General features: G+C 35.6%; 1 protein-coding gene across 1 annotated transcript in view; it reads left to right on the top strand.

Moving 5' to 3' along the window:
* The window catches only part of CD2AP (CD2 associated protein), a 133,481-nt gene that overhangs the window by 79,308 nt on the left and 33,020 nt on the right, over window positions 1-21,153 (top strand). Inside the window, exons 7-11 of the mRNA XM_036110581.2 lie at window positions 1,478-1,556; window positions 1,954-2,048; window positions 3,389-3,493; window positions 10,867-10,903; window positions 12,003-12,065. Of these exons, the coding sequence (XP_035966474.2) occupies window positions 1,478-1,556; window positions 1,954-2,048; window positions 3,389-3,493; window positions 10,867-10,903; window positions 12,003-12,065 (379 nt within the window). The remainder of the gene's footprint in view (window positions 1-1,477; window positions 1,557-1,953; window positions 2,049-3,388; window positions 3,494-10,866; window positions 10,904-12,002; window positions 12,066-21,153) is intronic.

Genomic DNA, 21,153 nt, shown 5'->3' with positions numbered 1-21,153 from the left:
TGATTTGGATTCAGGAAAGAGAACTTGTACTTTCTACCCTACCCTCTCCTAGCTCTGAGACTGTCTGGCAGTAAGATTATGGAGCCTAATTGATTCTTGGTTTTAAAGGTGAAGATTGGAATTCTTGTGGTTTTGGAATGGTGCTGTATAGCCATGTAAGAGCCAGGAATGTTGGAGAAGCAGTGTTTGCATTATGAGGGACATTAGATAATCTGGGGCTCCTTTCTAACTCTAAAGCTTATGATTTATATCAAATAACTTTATTTAATTAATGATTACACTAGTACTCTTTCAGATGCCACTTAAAATGTTCACTACTCAAGAGTTATTATTAGTGAGAGTTGTCTCAGGGTTACCCTGTATTGATGGCCTTTTGAGCCTTGCTTTGATCACTGACCCAGGAATTGATAGAGAGCACATTTGCTATGTTTGTGGGTGACATCAGATTAGAAGAAATGATGGGTAGAATTGGGAGAAATTAAAGTGAGTATCTTAAAATACACAGAACACACAGTGATAGGTAGTTGGTACATTTAGATTTTTAACTAATGACAGCTAAGGTCAAATGTAATGTTTTTTCTGGGGAGAGAAGTCAAGGAAAACACTAGTATGAAGGATTTACTTTAGTCCTTTACAAGGTAAAATTTTCTCCTAGACTATAGTTACAGAGGTTATAACATTAGCTAGGTATTTTTATTCAGATAGCAGCAATGAAGTATAAAGACTTTGTTTTCTTCCCTATGTCATCATAAGGAAGTTTAGTGCTGTTGTTTAAGAGCCACTTTCTGGAGTCAGACTTTACTAGATTCAGATCTGGGTTCCACTACTAAATTACTGTTATTGTAGGCAGGTTACTTAACTGCTTCCTAATCTATAAAAGGAGCACATAATAGTGCTTACTTTATGCAGATTGTTTTGAGGATTAAGTTATAATGTATATTAAGTGTTTAGCTAAGGGATTGGTATTCAGTACATTTTCAGATGCTATTTTTTTTTTTATATTTTATTCATTTATTTGTCAGAGAGAGAACACAAGCAGGGGGAGCAGCAGAGGGAGAGGGAGAAGCAGGCTCCCCACCGAGCAGGGAGCCCGATGCCCCACGGGGCGATCCCAGGCCTCTGGGATCATGACCTGAGCTGAAGGCAGACATTTAACTGACTGAGCCACCCAGGTGTCCCAGATGCTATTGTTTTTATTGATTTTAGAGGTTTAAAATTAAATTACAGTACTGTATTATGGGTAGCAGAGAATGTGTATTATCCTTAAGATAGGGAGTTTTAAAAATGTGAAGTTCTGAGCTATCATTTAGGAAAGCTTATGTCATCTTTGTCTTTTCATTACAGAGTTGTCAGTCACATTACTAACCTGGCTGTAGGTATCGTTAGGGAAAGCTGGCTAATGCAAATGGAAATTTTATTTAAGAATATTATCTTAATTCTCACCTAAAATAGTTGATACCATCCTTTTCTATTCCAGCCTTTAGTTATACAGTCAGTAGGATCCAAAGCACAGAGTGTGGACATAACAAAAACAGACACAGAAAGTAAAACTAAAGGTAAGTTTTTGAATAAAATTTGCATATTGGGAATGAAGCATGCTCCAATACATTATTAGATTTTTTGAAGATGTTTGTTAACATTGTACTGCTTGATCAGAATATTAGATCCTATGAGATGTAAGTACGACAGGGTCAAAGATTTTAGTGTGCTTTGTTCACTCATGTATCCCCCTGCAGTTAGAACTGCGCCTAGAACATAGTAGACACTTAGTAACTATTTGAGTGCATGGATTAATGAAATTATTACTTAATTCAGTGTATAGTATTGGCCAAAATTATTCATTCATCTTTAATAGCTTCTAGTGTGCATTTTTTTACACAAAGTAGAGGCTTAATAAGTATTGTTGAAAGAATCAATTTGTTTAAACTACATTATTTACATTCTTTATTTTAGCAAAGGAATATTGTAGAACATTATTTGCCTATGAAAGTACTAATGAAGATGAGCTTTCTTTTAAAGAGGGAGAGATAATCTACTTGATAAGTAAGGTAAGCTATTTCTCAGTTTTTCAGTGCATTATTTAATTATTCATTCTTACATTCCTCCTACAATGTAAGCTCTAGAGGAGCTGGAACTTTGAGAACCTGGCACGTAATAAGTGCTCAGAAAGGCTTTTTTTTGAGAACATTTTTCTTGTCTATCTAATAATTGATTTATTGGGGATTATTTTTACCATCGTGTGTTTTTTCTCTAACTTCAGCTCCTCCAGGTTTCTCTTCTCACTTCCTAGTTCACCTCATTACATTTTTCCCCATCTAATGTTTGTTGTTTATAATATAAAAAGAGATCTTCTCCCTCTGCCCCTTCCCCTGCTTGATCTCTCTCTCAAAATGAATAAATAAATCTTAAAAAAAAAAAAAGAGGGGCACCTGGGTGGCTCAGTCATTAAGCATCTCCCTTTGGCTCAGATCATGGTCCCAGGGTCCTGGGATCGAGCCCCGCATCACGCTCTCTGCTTGGCGGGAAGCCTGCTTCTCCGACCCTCCGCCTGCTTGTGTCCCTTTCTCACTGTGTCTCTCTTTGTCAAATAAATAAATAAACTCCTAAAAAAAATAATAATGACATAAAAAGAAAAAGAAGAAAAAGAAGGTAACAATTTAAATTCCATCAATATGGAAATGTTTATAAAACCATACAGTGGAAAGTGATGCAGCTATTTCAAAGAATGAAGTAGTTTTATAACTTGGAATAAATTATGGCAAAAGAAATAGAAAACCCAGGAGTATTTGGGTCTGGGCAGAATCCCGTTACTATTTGTAATAGAAGAAAACTATAAATGTTTTGGTTTTGTTATAACCATATAGAATAATTTCTAAAAAATTTCCCTTTGTTTTAAATTGACTTTGTTATCAGATGGTTTAGTGTATGTGATTTTTAATATCCATAGTTTTGGACTGATAATCACCCAATTTCTCATGGAAGGGGGGGCGTATTTGGAAAGAATTGTAGAATATCTTGTTAATTTCTAAGGCAAATGAATAATGTGCTTGTTTTTTGGTATATAAAATGTTAAGAATGTTAAGTAAGATACAGTTTAGAAAATCATATTCTTGCTCCACCTCCTCTTCCACTTTCCTTTTTCCTTTCTCCTTGTAAACGGAATTTTAAAATTATTTGGCTTACTTAAAAAAATGAAACCCAGTTTTATAATACTGCTGGAAGTAATATGTGGGTAATATTTGCTTTTAGGAGGACCTTATGATCTGTTTAGCCCTTTTTTTTCCTTGTAAAAATAATGGAATTCAGTACTTTCCCATTTTGTTGTAAACTTTTTTCTTATTTAAAGATAACCCCAGTTATTTTAATTATTCCTCATTTTGCATTATAGGAGACTGGAGAAGCTGGCTGGTGGAAGGGTGAACTTAATGGTAAAGAAGGAGTATTTCCGGATAATTTTGCTATTCAGATAAATGAACTGGATAAAGACTTTCCAGTAAGCTTTTATTTTTCAATGATGATAATAGTTTAATGAACCTTTTGCCAATATTTCTTTAAAAACAGGTTTTTTGCTTTGTTACTGAACAACTTTATGAGGGGGTTTCCAATTTATATATTGAGGTAAAATTGATTTGAACTGTAGTAAAACAAAATAATATTTCAGTTCTGTGTTTTATTTCTGGTGTTCTTTCCCCACTGACTATATTGAAAAGTAATGTTAGACTTTGTTACTTCATTATAATTAAATGAAAAAGTCTCTCATAGTAGACAAATTAACACTTCCCTGGAAGAAATTATACTTTAATTTTTTGGAAAATCTTATTTTAAGCTACTCTTGATCTTACAGTACTACTCTGTCAATGCATTTTTGGGAGGGTAAGAAGCAGTCTATGCTTTATTACAGGATTTAAAGTGACGCTGAGTCATTCATCAGTGCTCTTGCTTTTCTGCAACTTGATCCCTTTTTTCCCCATAGAACAATGGACCTCACTGAGGATTGATTGATTGATTGACTGAAATATAATTGACATACAGTATCCTATTGTTTTAGGTGTTATACATCATAGTGATTAGATATTTTTATATATTACTGAATGGGCCCTATAATAAGTCTAGTTATGTCACCAAAGTTATTATAATATTATTGACTATGTTCTCTGTGCTGTACATTACAGCCCCATGACTTATTTATTTATTTTATAACTGGAAGTTTGTATCTCTTACTCTCCTTCAACTTATTTCACCTGCTCCCTAGCCCCTTCCCCCTTATGGTAACCAACAGTCTGTTTCCTATATCTGTGAGTCTGTTTCTGTTTTTTTGCTTTTTTTTTTCATTTGTTTGTTTTTTAGATTTCACAATAAGTGAAATCATATGGTATTGTCTTTACCTGTTTGACTTACATCACTTAGCATATTATCCTCTAGGTCCATCTATGGATTTCATTCTTTTTATAGCTAAGTAATAATCCATTGTGTATGTATACATCACGTGTGTGTGTGTGTATATATATATGTTGTCTTCCAGTAGTGAACAGTTTTACTTCTTCCTTTCCAATTTGGATGCTTTTTATTTCTTTTTCTTGCCTAATTGCTGTGGCCAAGGCTTCCAGTACTGTGTTGAAGAAAAGTGGTGAGAGTGGGCATCCTTATCTTGTTCCTGATCCTAGAGAAAGAGCTTTTAGCTTTTTACCATTGAGTGTGATGTTAACTTTGGGTTTGTCATGTATGGACTTTATTACATTGATGTACATTCCTTCTATACCCACTTTGTTGAAAGTTTTTATAAATGGATGTTGGATTTTTTAAATGGTCTTTCTGCATTTGTTGAGGTGACCATAGGATTTTTATCCTTCATTTTATTAAAATGGTGTATTTTGTTGATTGGTTTAAAGATGTTGAATCAGGGGCGCCTGGGTGGCTCAGTTGGTTAAGCAACTGCCTTCGGCTCAGGTCATGATCCTGGAGTCCTGGGATCGAGTCCCGCATCGGGCTCCCTGCTCGGCAGGGAGTCTGCTTCTCCCTCTGACCCTCCTCCCTCTCATGCTCTCTGTCTCTCATTTAAAAAAAAAATAAAGATGTTGAATCATTCTGAAATAAATCCTAAGTGATCATGATGTATGATCCTTTTGATGTATTCAGTTTGCTAATACTTTGTTAAGGATTTTTGCATTTGTGTTCACCAGAGATACTGCCTGTAAATTTTTTTTTTTTTTTCTGTGATGTCTGACTGGTTTTGATATCAGGGTAATGCTGGCCTCATAAAATGAGTTTGGAAGCATTCCTTCCTCTTTAGTTTTTTGAAATAATTTGAGAAGGATAGTTACTAACTCCTTTTTAAATGTTTGGTAGAATTAACCTATGAAGCTGTCTGGTCCTGGACTTTTAAATTACTAATTGAATTTTATTACTTGTAATTGGTCTATTGACATTTTCTATTTCTTTGTAATCAAGTCTCAGAACCCAGAGGAAATGGATAAATTATTAGAAAAGTGAAATTCATCCATAAATGGAATTTATCCATTTCTGGGTTTTCCAGTTTGTTGGCATGTAATTGTAGTAATTTCTTATGATCCTTTATATTTCTGTCATGTCAGTTGTAATTTTTTCTATTTAATTTCTTGTATATTTATTTGGGTCCTCTCTTTTTGTCTTGATGATTTTTGAGTAGAGGTTTATTGATTTTGCTTATCTTCTCAGTAGTCAGCTTTTAGTTCCATTGATCTTGTCTTTTGTTTTTTAATCTCTATTTTGTTTATTTCTGCTCTGGTCTTTGTTCTTCTACTAACTTTGGGTTTTGTTCTTTTTTTTTTTTTCTAGTTCCTTTAGGTGTAAATTTAGATTGTTTATTTGGGAATTTTCTTATTTCTTGAGGTAGGCTTGCTTGTATTGCTATGAACTTGCCTGTTAGAATTGCTTTTGCTGTGTTCCATAGGTTTGGAAAGTTGTTTCTATTTTCATTTGTCTCAACATATTTTTTGATGTTCTCTTTGATTTCTTTGTTGACCCATTGATTGTTTAGTAGCATTGTTTAGTCTCCCTGTGTTTGTGTTTTTTTCCAGGTATCTTCTTGTTAATTAATTTCTAATTTTTTACCATTGGGGTTGGAAAAGATACTTGTTATGATTTCAGTCTTCTGGAATTTTTTGAGATTTGTTTTGTGGCTTCACATCTGGAGACTGTTCCATGTGCACTTGAAAAGAATATGTATTCTATAGTTTTTTGGATAAAATCGTCTGTATATATCTATTAAGTCCATCTGGTTTAATGTGTTGTTTAAGGCCAGTGTTTCCTTATTAATATTCTCTCTGGATGATCTATCCATTGATGTAAGTGGAGTATTAAAGTCACCCACTATTATTGTGTTACTGTCAATTTTATGTCTGTTAATACTTGCTTTATATATGATTTTGGTGCTTCTGTGTTGGGGGCATAAATATTTATGAATGTTACAACCTCGTCTTGGATTGACACCTTTATTATATAATACCCTTTGTCTTTTCCTACAGTCTTTAAAGTCTCTTTTGTCTGATGAGTATTGCTACATAAGCTTTCTTTTTGTTTCCATTTGCATGAAATATCTTTTTCCATCCCTTTACTTTCAGTCTGTGTCTTTAGATCTGAAGTGAGTCTTTGTAGACAGCATATAGATGGGTCTTGGTTTTCTGTTTATCCATTCATCCACTCTGTGTCTTTTGATTGGAACATTCAGTTCATTTATATTTAAAGTAATTATTTGTATGTATGTACATACTGCCATTTTAATTGTTTCCTGTTTGTTTTTGTAGCTTTTCTCTGTCCATTTCTTCTCTTGGTCTCTTCTCTCGTGGTTTGATAGTTTTCTTTAGTGTTATATTTGGGCTCCTTTTTCTTTATTTTTTGTGTTTATTCTGTAGGCTTTTAGTTTGTGGTTACTACGAGGTTTCTGTATTATTGACCTATATATGGCAGTCTATTTTAAGCTAATAGTTACTTAAAGTCAAATGTATTTCTAGCACTAAACTTTTATCCCGCATCTGATCCATGTTTTATGTTCTGATGTTTTACTTTATATCTTTTTATTTTGTGTATCCCTTAACTAGTTATTGTAGTTATAGTAAATTTTACTATTTTTGTTTTTTAACTTTTATACTGTTTAAGTGGCTGATTTACTGCCTTTATTATATATTTATTTTTATCAGTGAGATTTTGTTTCTTTCATATATTATTTTATTTGTAGTTATGGTCTTTTTTTCTACTTAAAGAAGACCCTTAACATTTCTTGTAAGGCCTTTTTAGTGGTGATGAACTTCTTTAGTTTTTGCTTATCTGGGAAATCTCTCCTTCAGTTGTGAATAATTTTGCCTCGTGGAGTATTCTTGGTTATGAGTTTTGCCTTTCAGGTTTTTAAATGTATACTGTCACTCCCTTCTTGCCCACAAAAAGTTTCTGCTGCAAAAATCAGCTGATACGGGGTTTCCCTTATATGTGACTGTTTTTCTTTTGTTACCTTTAAGATTTTCTCTTTAACTTTGGCATTTTAAATATAGTATATCTTTGTGTGGCTCTTTCTGGTTTCATCTTGGTTTGGAACTCTCTTTGCTTCCTGGACATGGATGTCTTTCCTTCACTAGGTTAAGAACATTTGTAGCCATTATTTCTTCACATAGATTTTCTTACTCTTTTTCCTCCTGAAACCTCTATAATGTGAATGTTAGTATACTTGATGTCATTTCTGAGGTCCCTTAAACTATTCTCATTTTTTTTTAAAGATTTTATTTATTTTTTTTGACAGATAGAGACATAGAGAGAGAGGAAACATAAGCAGGGGGAGTGGGAGAGGGAGAAGCAGGCTTCCCGCTGAGCAGGGAGCCCGATGTGGGGCTCGATCCCAGGACCCTGGGATCATGACGTGAGCCAAAGGCAGACGCTTAATGACTGAGCCACCCAGGCGCTCCCAACTATTCTCATTTTTTAAAAATTCTTTTTTCTTCTGCTATTCTGACTGGGTGATTGCCACTATTTTGCCTTCCAGTGATACATTCTTCTTTATCCTCTAATCTCTTGATGCCCTCTGGTGTACTTTTAGTTCAGTTACTGAAATTTTCAGCTCTGTGACTTTTTTTTTGAGTGAGAGAGCACATGCGAGCAGGGGTAGGAGGAGCACATGCGAGCAGAGGGAAAGAAAGAATCTCAAGCAGGTTCCATGCCCAGCACAGAGCATGACACCAGGGCTCGATCTCTTGACCCCGAGATCATGATCTGAGCCCAACTTGAGTCGGATGCTTAACCGACTGAGGCACCCCCTCTCTTTGGTAATCTCTTATATTTCCCACCTCTTTGTTAAGGTTTCTTTCTGTATTCCTTCATTCTTCTCCTAAGTTCAGTGAACATTTTTATGACCATTAGTTTGAACTGTTTATCAAGAAAGCTATTTATCTCTCTTATTCTATATTGTTCTCTTGTTTTGAACATCTTCTTTCTCTGGATATTGTTTGTCTTTCTGTGTTTTTGTCTGTAAATTTGGTGGAACAGCTACCTCTTGGTCTTGAAGGAGTGGGCTTGTATAGGAATGTCTCCTTTGTTGACTGTGTGTACCAAGGGGATTTGGCTGGGCAGCTGGAGCTGGAGTAGACATGGGCTAGGGGTGCCCTGGGGCTTGCTACACCAGGGCACTTTGGCAGGATGGCTGGGGCTAGAGTTGGCCCAGGCTCCTTGGCAGATGACTTGAGCAGGTGTGGGCATGGGAAGGCTTCCAATGTACTCTGTGTCAGGGCCACACTGGTGGGAGAGCTTGAGCTATTGGCTGCAGGCCTGGCGTATCCTGGAGCTTCTGGGGCCACCTTGTTGTGATGGCTAGAGCTGGGGCTGGCACAGGGCAGTGGATTGCCATGGTGGGACAGCTGAAACTGTTCTGGGCTTGGGGGCCCAGATTTGCTGGGGCAGTCATAGCAGGCCAGCTAGAGTACCTGGACTCTTTTCATCAGTACTGTCAAGTATGGGTGTGGGGAACATCAACAGTGGCGCTTGCAGGCGTCTTTGACCCCTGGAAAGAGTTCCAGCAGTTCCTTCATTTGGCAGAGCCTCTAGAGTTAGTAAATGGATTTCCTTCATTTGTAGTCTAGCTGCCCTTTAAATTGCTGTTTTGTTTCTGTGCCTCAGGGCAGGTGAGTCAGCTTGGGACCCTCAGTGATATCCCTCCCTACTGCAGGTTCTTGAATCGGGTGTGGTTTGTGTTGTTATCTTGTATGCTACTGTTCTCTGTGTGGTTCCTCTGTTGTTTGTTGTGTAGAAGCTATTCAATCCACCCTCACTTTTTCAGGAGGAATGGCTGTATATGTAGGTGTAAATTTACTGTGTCCGTGGGAGGAAGTCAGTTCAGAGTCTTCCTGTGCCACCATCTTGGACTGCCTCCACTTTGCTGCTTCTCTAATTGAGTTAGAGAGCAGACACCCAGAGCAAGACAGTCTACCGTATTTTATTTAAGCCAATGTAGAAATTTCTAACCTTGTAGTCTTTATGTAGTTAAGTAAATTATTAGAGGTTGCTCTATGGGTTAATGCTGTCTGAGGTCCTTCTTTTGCTAGATTTCATTCAGTATTTATTCAGCCTTTCAGGGTGCTTTATTTTAATGCCTAATGAACAAATTATTTTGGGGGGGGTTTATCTGGTGTTTATACAGCATTGACTCTCAGTTATTTTTTAATTTGGGAAAACCAAATTCACATGCTTAGGAATATTTCAAGTTTTTTAAATCACTAAATTAAGTCTTAAAAATAAATGAACACTGGGGTGCCTGGGTGGCTTAGTCAGTTAAGTGTCTGATCTTGATTTTGGCTCAGGTGACGATCTCAGGGTTGTGGGATCCAGCCCCATGTGGGGCTCCACGTTGGGTGTGGAGTCTGCTTAACATTCTCTCTCTCCCTCTTCCCTGCTTCCCCCCCTGCTCTCTCTCTTAAAAAAAAAAGAAATGAATGCTTATAAACCCAAGAGAATTTGAATAAATTGAGGAAAAATAAACCTTTTTTTTTAAGGTTTTATTTATTTGTTTTAGAGAGAAAGAGTGTGTGTGTGCACGCACAAGCAGGGGAGGGAGAGGGATAAACAGAATCCATGCTGAGCATGGAGCCCAATGTGGGGCTCAGTCTCACGACCCTGAGATTGTGACCTGAGCCGAAATCAAGAGTTGGACACTTGACTGACTGAGCCACCCATGTGCCCCACAGACCTTTGCTTTAAATCTTCTCTTTGAGAGTTCTGAAGAATTAAGTGTATAAGCTACTCTTTTTTTTTTTTTTTTGTAAACCTGTCTCTCTCTTCCTTTCCCGCCACCTCTCCTTCCCCGTACTACTCAGTTGTTAAAGGGAGGTAAAATTGTGCCTAGGAATCTTAAAGTAGGGGAGGCAGTCATGAATAGTTTTGATTATCATTAAGGTATTTTGGGGTTTACCAAACTCACTGGTGAGTTTTGACATACTTGAATTTTGATCAAGAAGTCATTTGTTCTTTTTTTTATTTTAAAGATTTTATTTACTTATTTGACAGAGACACAGCGAGAGAGGGAACATAAGCAGGGGGAGTGGGAGAAGGAGAAGCAGGCCTCCCTTGGAGCAGGGAGCCGGACGTGGGGCTCGATCCCAGGACTCTGGGATCAGGACCTGGGCTGAAGGCAGACGCCCAAGGACTGAGCCACCCAGGCGCCCCAGCATTTGTTCTGATAGATTAAATTTTTTGTCAGTGACCTTTTGGTTGTTAAGATCTTTTTATTTTATAATTTTTGGCAGGGATGGGATGAGGACAGATATTCCTTCAATTTAGATTATTAATCAGAATTTAAGTATAAATATGTAACATGTAAGTGTTCATGTATCTTCACCATTGTTATTTTAATAGAAACCAAAGAAACCACCACCACCTGCTAAAGGTCCAGGTAGGTAAGAAACGCATTATTCAGTTTGCTGTTTTTCATATTTTCAAGTTATAAAATGGTGAAATTGGGTTTTAAGTATAAACCACTTATATTAGCAAAAACCATATATGATGTGATATATACAAACTTTAGAAATATATAAAAATTAAATGTTTACATATATTAATATCAGTATTTTTTTAAGTATAAACTGAAAATAGGATCTTAAAAGTAATTTGGATACTTTAGTTATAACTTGTCAAATGTATTTAGATAGAATACTTAATATATTGATCTGGCCAATTAGTAATTTAACCTTTTCACATTAAATCCATTTGTTAGTGTCTCATTTAAATACTAATTTGTATTTCTTCAGACTATGTGGGTTAAGCAAACTAGAACAGTTTATTTTTATTTTTTTTTTAAGCAGTTGAATATATTATGGTATTCTTAGAAGACTTTTCCAGAGTTACAGTTTTATAATCTGGCTCTTAGTCTATTTCTGTAAATTTTAGCCCCTAATTTCTGATGTTTACAAATGAAGTACAATTATTTTTCTTGGAAGATTTGCTTTATTTTAAAATAATACAAGTCCTTCTTCCTGCTCCCAAGTTTTCAGCTTTGTATTTGCTGACCTAATCCCAGAACAAGTAAAGCATAAGTTAAAAATAATTTTTATAGAAGTTGGTGTTGGAGGCTCTTTAGTCACTAGTCATATTTGGGCTTTTAAAATTTAACTAAAGTTAAATAAAATAAAAAAATTGAATTCACAGTCACAGTAGTAACATTTCAAGTCTCCATACTCAATATTGGATAGCACAAAAATAGAATATTTCCATCATCATAGAAATTTCTACTGGAGAGTGGTGTTGTAGATGATATGAACTCCTTCATTTGACAAAGAAAGAACTGAGACCACAAAGTAACTACTTAGTCATGTAATAGTGGTAGGTGCAGGATTAAGTATTTAGTCTAGTGATTCTGGTACATTGTTCCTCTGTTAAGCCATGTTTCCTCTGATGTTATTTTAAAACTAACCTGTACTGTTTAGTAGTATAATTGTCTTTGTGCTTTTAAACTATTTTTTTTAAGTATTAACTTTGTTTTTTTTTTTCCTTAGCTCCAAAGCCTGAGCTAATAGCTACAGAGAAGAAGTATTTTCCTATAAGGCCAGAAGAAAAAGGTGAGACTAATTCTTCCACTTTCAGAAAAGTAATTCTCCCTTTGGTTGTCATTGTAAATAATAATATCTCTCCACACTGAATGATTTACATTGATTTTTAACAGCTATTCAGTATTTAGCAATGTTTGGAGTTTTCTGGGAGGAAGTAGTTTGTCAAGATTGATAGGAAGTTAAGATTTCACTCAAACTGATACCAGTTTACATTCATTAAAAAGTTAAACCATTACTTCAGTAAGAATGTAGTGTTTCATTATAGTTCGTTAAATAAGAACACTAAGCATTAAATAGTTATATTTTAATTATTTTTTTAGAGTCCTAATTAAGTTAAAAAAATTTCTTAGGTGAGTTCTAACTTTTAAAACACGGACATGATTTGTTGTGTATTATCTAATTTTCACTGCATATATTTGTCATATAAACTTGCAAAGTTATTCCAAGGTACACATGTATTTTGTTAAAAAAAAAACAAACATCATTTTGTTTTGTTATTATTAATTTGGAGAAAATAATTACTTTTCTTTGTGTAGAAAGATCTGCAATGATTATATCTAGTATACTAGGTTATATATACAGTTGACCCTTGAGCGGCATGACCCAGTTTGAACCACAGAGGTCCACTTGCCCATGAATTTTTTTCCCAATAAATATGATACAACACTGTAAATGTATTTTTTCTTAGGATTTTATTAACCTTTTCTTTAGCTTACTGTATTATAAGAATAGAGTATATAATACACATAACATACAATAAATGTGTTAATTCAATGTTTATGTTATTGGTAAGGCCTTCTGGCCAACAGTAGACTTTCAGTTAAGTTTTTGGGGAGTCAGAAGTTATACTCAGATTTTCAGCTGTGTGGGAGGTTGGTGCCCCTAACTCCCTGTGTTGTTCAGGGGTCAACTGTACAAGCAACAACTTGAACACTGTTTTAGAGTGCTTCTGTTGCTACTGCCAGTATTGTTTCTGCCTATCCTTGTGTGTTGCCTACAGTGTTCCTTTATTCTCTTAGCTGATTTCTCTCACTTTAGTCCCTTGTCTGGCTTATATTTCATATTGTTGCCAGATTCATTTATTTTTAGTAGACTTTTTTAGAATAGTTTTAGATTGACAACAAAATTGAACAGAAAGTATAGAGAGTTCCCATATACTCCTTGCCCCTCATATGTATAGCCTCCCCCACTATCAACATCCTGAACCAGAATGGATCTTCACTGACACATTATCACCCAAAGTCCATAGTTTATCTTAGAGTTCTCTCCTGGTGTACATTTTATGAGTTTGGACAAATGTGTAATTTGACAAATGTGTAATGTAATATCTTACAGAATATGTCTTACTGCCCTAAGAATCTTTTGCTCTTTCATTTCATCCTTCCCTTCCCTCAGCTCCTGGCAACCATTGATCTTTTTTATTGTCTCCATAGTTTTGCCTTTTTCAGAATGTCGTGTGGTTGGAATCATAACAGTATATAGCTTTTTCATTTTGTAATATGTATTTAAATTTTCTCCATGTCTTCATGACTTAATAGCTGATTGCTTTTTAGTGCTGATTAATAGTCTATTGACTATCTATAGCACAGTTTATCCAGATTCACCTATTGAAGACATCTTGGTTGTTTCTAAACTTTGTCAGGTATGAATAAAGCTACCATAAATAACATCCTTGTCTGGGTATCCTGGGGACATAAGTGTTTAGTTTACCTAGGTAAATAACCAAGGAATGTGATTGCCGGGTCATGTGTTAAGAGTATGTTGTGTAAGAAACTGTCAGATTATCTTCCAAATTGTACCATTTTCCCATCAACAATGAATGAGAACTCCTGTTGCTTCTTATCCTGGCCAGCTTTTGGTGTTGTTGGGAACTGACCCCCAAATTACAATTTTTTATCATCTTCTTTTTCATTCACTAAATACAGTAATCACACTCTTGTCCCTGAACATGTCATGTACTTTCATAGCTTTATTTCTTTCTCATTATCTGTGCTCAGCATGGAAGTTTATTATATTCTTTTTTTTCTTTACATTTGAGAATTTTTTATTTGTTATGCAAAAAAAATTTATTCTTTGAAGTATTTCTTAATCTCAGGTGTAATATGGCTATTGTTAGGTCTGAGTCTTGGATCAGTTTATTTTGGTACCTGGTTATAATACCTGTCCTACATGAAAGACTCGTTCTATAAAGATATGTAGAACTACATGTAAGAACTGTGTTGTTGGCTTCATTACCAACATTATGATATTCCTTTTATAGTCTCCTCCATCAAGTAGATTGGGATTTTGTTAAAATTTAGTAGTGACTTCCCATATTCCCTGAAATCAGGTGATCTTATAAACAAACTAGAAGGTGATGCATTTTTATATCATTTATGTGGTCAAAATCCTGGCCATGATGAAGTAACAAGGACTGAATTTGCCCTCCTGAGTTAAACAACTAGAAAACTGGACAAAGTACATGAAAAAGTGGTTTCAGATATTGGACAACAGCATAGGATTGTTATCACTGAAGGAAGTTATCACTAAAAGTAAGGCAAGCCCTAAAATTACCCTACCTCATTGTCTAGAAGCAGTTTACAGGCAACAGAAAGGAAGAAGTCCCAACAGAGCCCAGTTTTCCTGCAGAATTGCAGAAATAGGAGATAGGAGTTTAGGGAGGCCAAGGCAGCTACAGTGTGTGGGGCAGAGTTCCAGAATGGAGGAAACTGCACAGACAGCACTCTGAGATCTTTGTAGGGCTTTCCATGAAGCTTTGGCTGAGTACTGTGAATTACACACATAAGAAAGGAAACTTCCATAGCTGGAGAAATAACTGCTGGAAAGCATTTGGTGAAGCAGTTTCTGGAACTCACTAATAGCTCATGTTCCCACAAGGCACAGTGGAAAGACTTCATAAGGAATAGGATAGAGTCTATAAAAGATTGTATCACCTTAGACTAAAGGTTTCTTTGCATGTACCTTGGAAGCAGATGGAACTAATTCCAGAACAGAATTCAATACAGTTTGAAAGAGTGTAACAAAATCTAGCAGCCACGTGTGTAAAATACACAATGTCCATTATCTGATTAAAAAAAAATTACCAGGAATGTAGAGAAGCCAGGATAATAGCAACCTGTAACTAGAAGAAGAATTAGTCAACTTAAACAGACCCAGAAATGACAAGAGATGATGGAAATAGCAGTAAGGACATTAAAACAGCTATTAGAGTTGTATCCCATGTGTTCAAGAAAGTAGAAGAAAACACAAGCATGATGGTGAGAGAAATGGAAAATATAAAAAGACCCAAATTGAACTTATGCAGATGAATTAATACAGTATCAGAAATGAAAAACATTGCATGGAATTCAGCTTATTGGACACTATAGAATGAAATATTAGTGAACTGGAAGAAACAGCAATAGAAACTATCTAAAATGTGCTAGAGGGGTGCCTGGCTGGTTCAGTCAGTAGAGCACGTAACTCTTGATATCAGCATTGTGAGTTCAAACCCCATGTTGGGTGTGGAGCCTACTTTTTAAAAAAATGTACTAGAAAAAAATGAATAGAGCATTAGTAACTTGAGTGCAATATCAAATAGTTGTTTTTTTTTAAGTAGGCTCCACACTCAGCGTGGAGCCCAGCACAGGGCTTCTTGACCTCATGATCCTGAGATCAAGACCTGAGCTGAGGTCAAGAGTTGGACACTTAATCAACTGAGCCACCCACAGGCCCTGTTAAGTAGTTTTACATATGTCTAATTGGAGTCCCTGAATCAATGGAGAGAGAATGGGGCAGAAAAAATATTTGAAGAAATAATAGTTGAAAAATCTTCAGACTTATTGAAAACTGTAAGCCCATAGATCTAAGAAGCTCCGTGAACTCAAAGCAGAAGAAACATAAAAGAAACCACGTAAGGAACATCATAATCAGTTCATTGAAAAGCTGTGATAAAAAGAAAAGCATAAAGTCTGAAAGAAAATAATTCTCAACCTTGAATTTTCTACCTAGCAAAATACCTTTCAGGAAGTGCAGGCAAAATAAAAGCTTTCAGACAAAATCCGAGAGAACTTGTTGCCAGCAGACCTGTATGTACTACACAGAAAATGTTAAAGGAAGTACTTTTTGGCAGAAGGAAAATGATGTTATATGGGCATTTGGATAAATAGAAACTAATAATGCCAGAAATGGTAAATATTTAAATAAATATAAAAGACTTTTTTTTCTTTTTTTTTTTTTTAAAGATCTTATTTATTTATTTGACAGAGAGCACAAGCAGGCGAAGCAGCAGGGAGAGGGAGAGAGAGAAGCAGCCTCGCTGAGCAGGGAGCCCGACTCGGGGCTCGATCCCAGGACCCTGAGATCGTGACCTGAGCTCAAGGCAGACGCTTAACCGACTGAGCCACTCAGGCGCCCTTTTTTCTTATTTTTAAATCTTGTCAATAACACCAAAATTCTTCATTGGAAAGATTTTAAAACTTTTTTTTTTTTAAACTAAGTGTTGGTTTCAGATTTGTGTGCAAATATAAGGATTTTTTAATTAATGAAATAGGACAAATGTAAAATGAGGGAAACAATTCTTAATATTTTCAAAATGTTCTCATTAATCTGACATGCCTAAATCTGGTTCAAGGAATAGAAAAAATGTCAGTGCTTTGCCTAGTAAGCTTTGGAGATGTGCATTGGGAGAGAGAACTAGTATCAGTCTGAGTGTTAAATATTGGTATAGATTAAAGTCTTTCTTTTTAAATAAAATTAAACACAAAGTTCTACCCTTTTTCCACCCTCAACAGGGGGAGCTTGTTCAGACCATGGCCAGGGCCAATTTGAGGAGCGTTAAACCTTCTGAGAGGAAATACAGGATATCCCACCAGCATGTGTGTTCATGACTTTTATCTCTGTTATGATCTTAATTCTACAGAAGATACACTTTGAAAAGCTCTGCTGTGTTGAGCAGAGGGGGAAAAGGAGCTACTAGAAAACATGAACCATGGGACGCCTGGGTGGCTCATCGGTTAAGCGTCTGCCTTCAGCTCAGGTCCTGATCCCACTTTGGGCTCCTTGCTCAGCAGGGAGCCTGCTTCTCCCTCTGTCTGCCGCTCCCCCTGCTTGTGCTGTCTCTTTCTCTCCGGCAAATAAATAAAAATAAAAATCTTAAGAAAACGTGAACCTGATTACCCTATTACCTTTGAGTCTTAAGTGACTCCCCATTGTCTCATGGGATACTTTTCAAATCTTAAGAATAAATCTTGATTGTTTATTCCCTGCCCCAGGCCACCATGTAGTTTTTATTTTCTCAAACCTGCTTAGTAGTTTCCTGCCCCCTATTTTCTCAGAGGTACCTGAATGCTGGCCATAGTGTGCTTCATTAGAAGAATAACATCAACACTTTGGAGCACAAGTTTTTCTCCTGCTTTTTGGAAAAAGTTTCTTGGACATACCTTTCAGTAGCCCACTTCATTCTCAGTGACTTGTATTCTTGATATGAAATATATATGAGAGGAAGCGAGCAACTGATACTTACTTTGGAGTGACAGGGAGAGAGACATGTATATGTGTAGGAGAGAATGTAAGCAAAGCTCTTAGGCTTATAAAATCATTTAAATGGTTACCTTTATGTACATGTTCTCCCCCGTGGTCCCAGTCATATCCATAGGAAGGGTGTAATGGGCTGCTAAAGCCCAGACTGGTTTAATACTTTTACTAGTAGAGGCAGTGAATCTGTATTCACTTGCTTGAGGAACATTTTTTTCCAGTTTCTATATCTGCAGGTTTTTAAAGGACAGAATTTGTCTTATTTTTCAGTTGATTCATAAGCAGAACATAACCAGATGGTACACACCTCCAGGCAGGAACTAAACACCAATATGTTAATAATGGCAATATTGTTTCATAATTAGCAGAAAGGGAAGGGAGAGTTGTGCTAGTGGATGTTCTTGAGGTTTTCTTGTCTCTGTATCTGGCATTAAAGGGGGACAAGTTACTATTGCTAGGAAAATGTTTACATGCTAGGAATTCACTGCTAATATAGGAGACTACAGATTTTGAGGGTCTAGTTGGCTGATTTCTGGGACTTCCAACCCCAGTAAATTGAATTGTGAATCTTACCCTATCTCCTTGAAAAAGTTATACTTTATTGACTAAGATTTTGTCTCTTGCAAAAGGTTGTGTGACTGCTGCTGGTTCCCACACAAAGGTCCAATAGCATCATTAATTCATTTGTTCAGTTACTGAACTAAGCATTAATAAGGACTATCGGAGTTGGATCTTTTGTTGTCTTATTCTTGATTGCCTAGACAGTCATATATATAAAGGCTCATGGCTTAACCACCATCTGCATGCTGCTGATTCCCTTCCAGTGTTTGGGTTTGTTCATATTCATTGCTGCTTTCTTTGTACTTTGTTTGCATTTCATACTTTCTGCCATATATATATAAAATTATATAAGCTATATGTATCTATATAAACTATATATGTAGTATAAAATTATTTATATGTATAGGCTATATATAATTTTTAAAAATAATGTCCTTTAATGGAGGACCTAGTGGTAGGACGTTTTATTTGAAATGTTTTATTTGAAATATCCTTTAATGGAGGACCTAGTGGTAGGATGTTTTATTAGAATTTTTTCTCCTTGTTCTTGAGAGATAATTTTACCTTACATTCAATTCTAAGTTGGCAAAATAGGTTTTAGTACATAATTCAACATATTGCCTGAAATGGAAGTCTTGAGGTATTGTCTTCTTTACATCTTTGCTTAGGAGTGTTCTCTTCTTCCTTTGAGCCAATAAAAGGAATGCAGAGTAAAATTTTAATGAAATTGAAATGTAATAAAAAGTTGTAGATTTTCCAATTCATATGCTGCCTATGGATAGTCAGTATTGTTCATATTACAGAGAGATTTGGAAATCAGTATTCAAAATATGCTTTTAAATTATTATGTGCTCTGGAATTTTGGTATAGTACAGTTTCGTGTGGAATTAAAATCAAGATCTGTGTGTTTAAGACTCATTTCACGGCAGTTATTATTGGAGGTACTGAACTCAAATGCCTTTTCATCTGTGATACAATCTGGAGCGCATGGACTCTTGAGTTGAGAGCTGTGGCAGGACTCTATTGTATTATATATTTAGTATGCTTACCAAAAAGAAAACAGTACTTGTCTCTAATGTTCTACAAAGAATCATTCCAGTCTGAACCTAAAAATAATCTTGACCTCTTAAGAAGTAGCAAATAAACGCAAACAATGAATCATGGAACACTACGTCAAAAACTAATGATGTAATGAATGGTGACTAACTTAACATAATAAAATAAAATTAAAAAAGAAGTAGCAAATATTCTTTATTATACTTAACCCACACATGAAACAGATTTTTAGTCAAATGTTAAACATGCATTAACAGTTTGCAAAATCCGTGTGTATATGTGAGGCAGCTGGCTTCTGCCAGTCACTAGGAAGATTAATTTTTTTTTGTTTATTGTTTTTTTTTCTGTTTCAAATGATATTCTGACAATTGCTAGTTGACTAGTTAATATGCACAATAATGAGGAGATTGTAACTATTCAGAGACTTAGAAAATGAGCATAATGTGTTGACTAGAAAAGAGAAGGTGATTCCAGGCCACAGAAAGAGAATGTGAAAAGAATGAGAGAAAGCATAACATATTCAGGAAATGGCTATAGGTAACTAAAAGAATTGTAAGAAATCAAGCTAGAAAGGTCGCTTGGTACAGTTGTTTTTGTCTTGGTGGTATATTAGGATTACATGGGTGTCTCTTAAAAATAGGCTGATGCCAAGGATCCTCTTCCAGAATTTTTATAGGGTAGAACTCATTGTAGTGTTTTTAAAGCTCTCCACGGGATTCTAATCTGAAGACAAAATTAATAATCACTTGTGTGATTCATAAAAGGTGTTTCAGTGCTATGGCAAGAAGTTGTATTTAGCTATTTGTTTATATCTTGCCCTGCTCCAAAAAAGATTTAAAGTAGTGATAAGGGTTTCAGAATTTATATTATGGAAATAAAGTGTGTATGTGCATGTTTCATACAAATATGTGTCAGTCGTATTATGACTCATGGGACATGAACTTATTACTGTGTTTGAATACTTCCTGTTGCATTTGGGGAAAAAACTCTAGCGTATAGTATAGTATAGTATAGTCTCAAAACTGACCACATTAGCCTTAGTTTAGCCTACCAGATTTTGAGGGATGTTGCCCCCTGTTGGGTTTTCTAATATATTCCATACTTCTCTTTACTTGTTGACTGTGTGTCGTAGGGTCCCCCACTCTATAATGTTCATAGAATGAATTTTTTTCCCTCCCAGTTACATGGTATAAGTATCCTTTCCTTGGAATCCCATCTTTGTCTTGCACTCCCCTCAGAATCTTTTTATATGTGGTTCCTTCTCATTTTTCAGATTCTAGCTTAAAATGTCCAGTTTAATGTCACCTCCTTGACATTAGTCTTTTCTTTATTGCTCTAAAAGTAGATATTTCTCAGTATTGTCACATATTAGTTTAGATATTTTGTGCATATTTTTTTTTCGTACATTTGACTAAACCTCATGGGGTCAAGGTGTAGAGTCTGTGTGTGTGTGTGTGAATTTTATTCGACATTGGTTCTATGGTTTCTTGCAAAGTAAGTATATAATGCATAAGGAATACTCACTACAATAATTATTATGTAATAATACACAATATTTTTTTAAAAACTGGTGTGACATGTTCAGATATGTTTTTCTGAAACTGTTCTATTGCTATTATTTGAATAGATGTGGTGGTGGTGTGGATAAAAAGGAAATTGGAATGTTTTAAGAGCAAAGACTGTTTCAAACTGAAACAATAGGGAAACAGTCTCATATAATTGGAAGTCTGGAGGGAGGAGTCATATGACCCCCCACCGAATAATTTCATTTTGGACTTGGATTATATCTCTCTCCATTTGCCATCCTTAGTGTCTACTTTGTCTTCAGATTGGTTTCCCTTGAGGTCACAAGAATGCTGACTGTGACAATTAGGGCAACTTGATATCTTGTCCATTTGATAGGAAAGAGAGGAAAACCTCTCCAGAACCATAGAATGTAAGTCCTTTTCAGTTTCTTGGACCAATT

This window comes from Halichoerus grypus, chromosome 9 (genome assembly GCF_964656455.1).
Source record: "Halichoerus grypus chromosome 9, mHalGry1.hap1.1, whole genome shotgun sequence".
NCBI lineage: Eukaryota > Metazoa > Chordata > Mammalia > Carnivora > Phocidae > Halichoerus > Halichoerus grypus.
The sequence above is the reverse complement of the archived record's forward strand: the minus strand, read 5'-3'. Positions and strand labels throughout refer to the sequence as shown.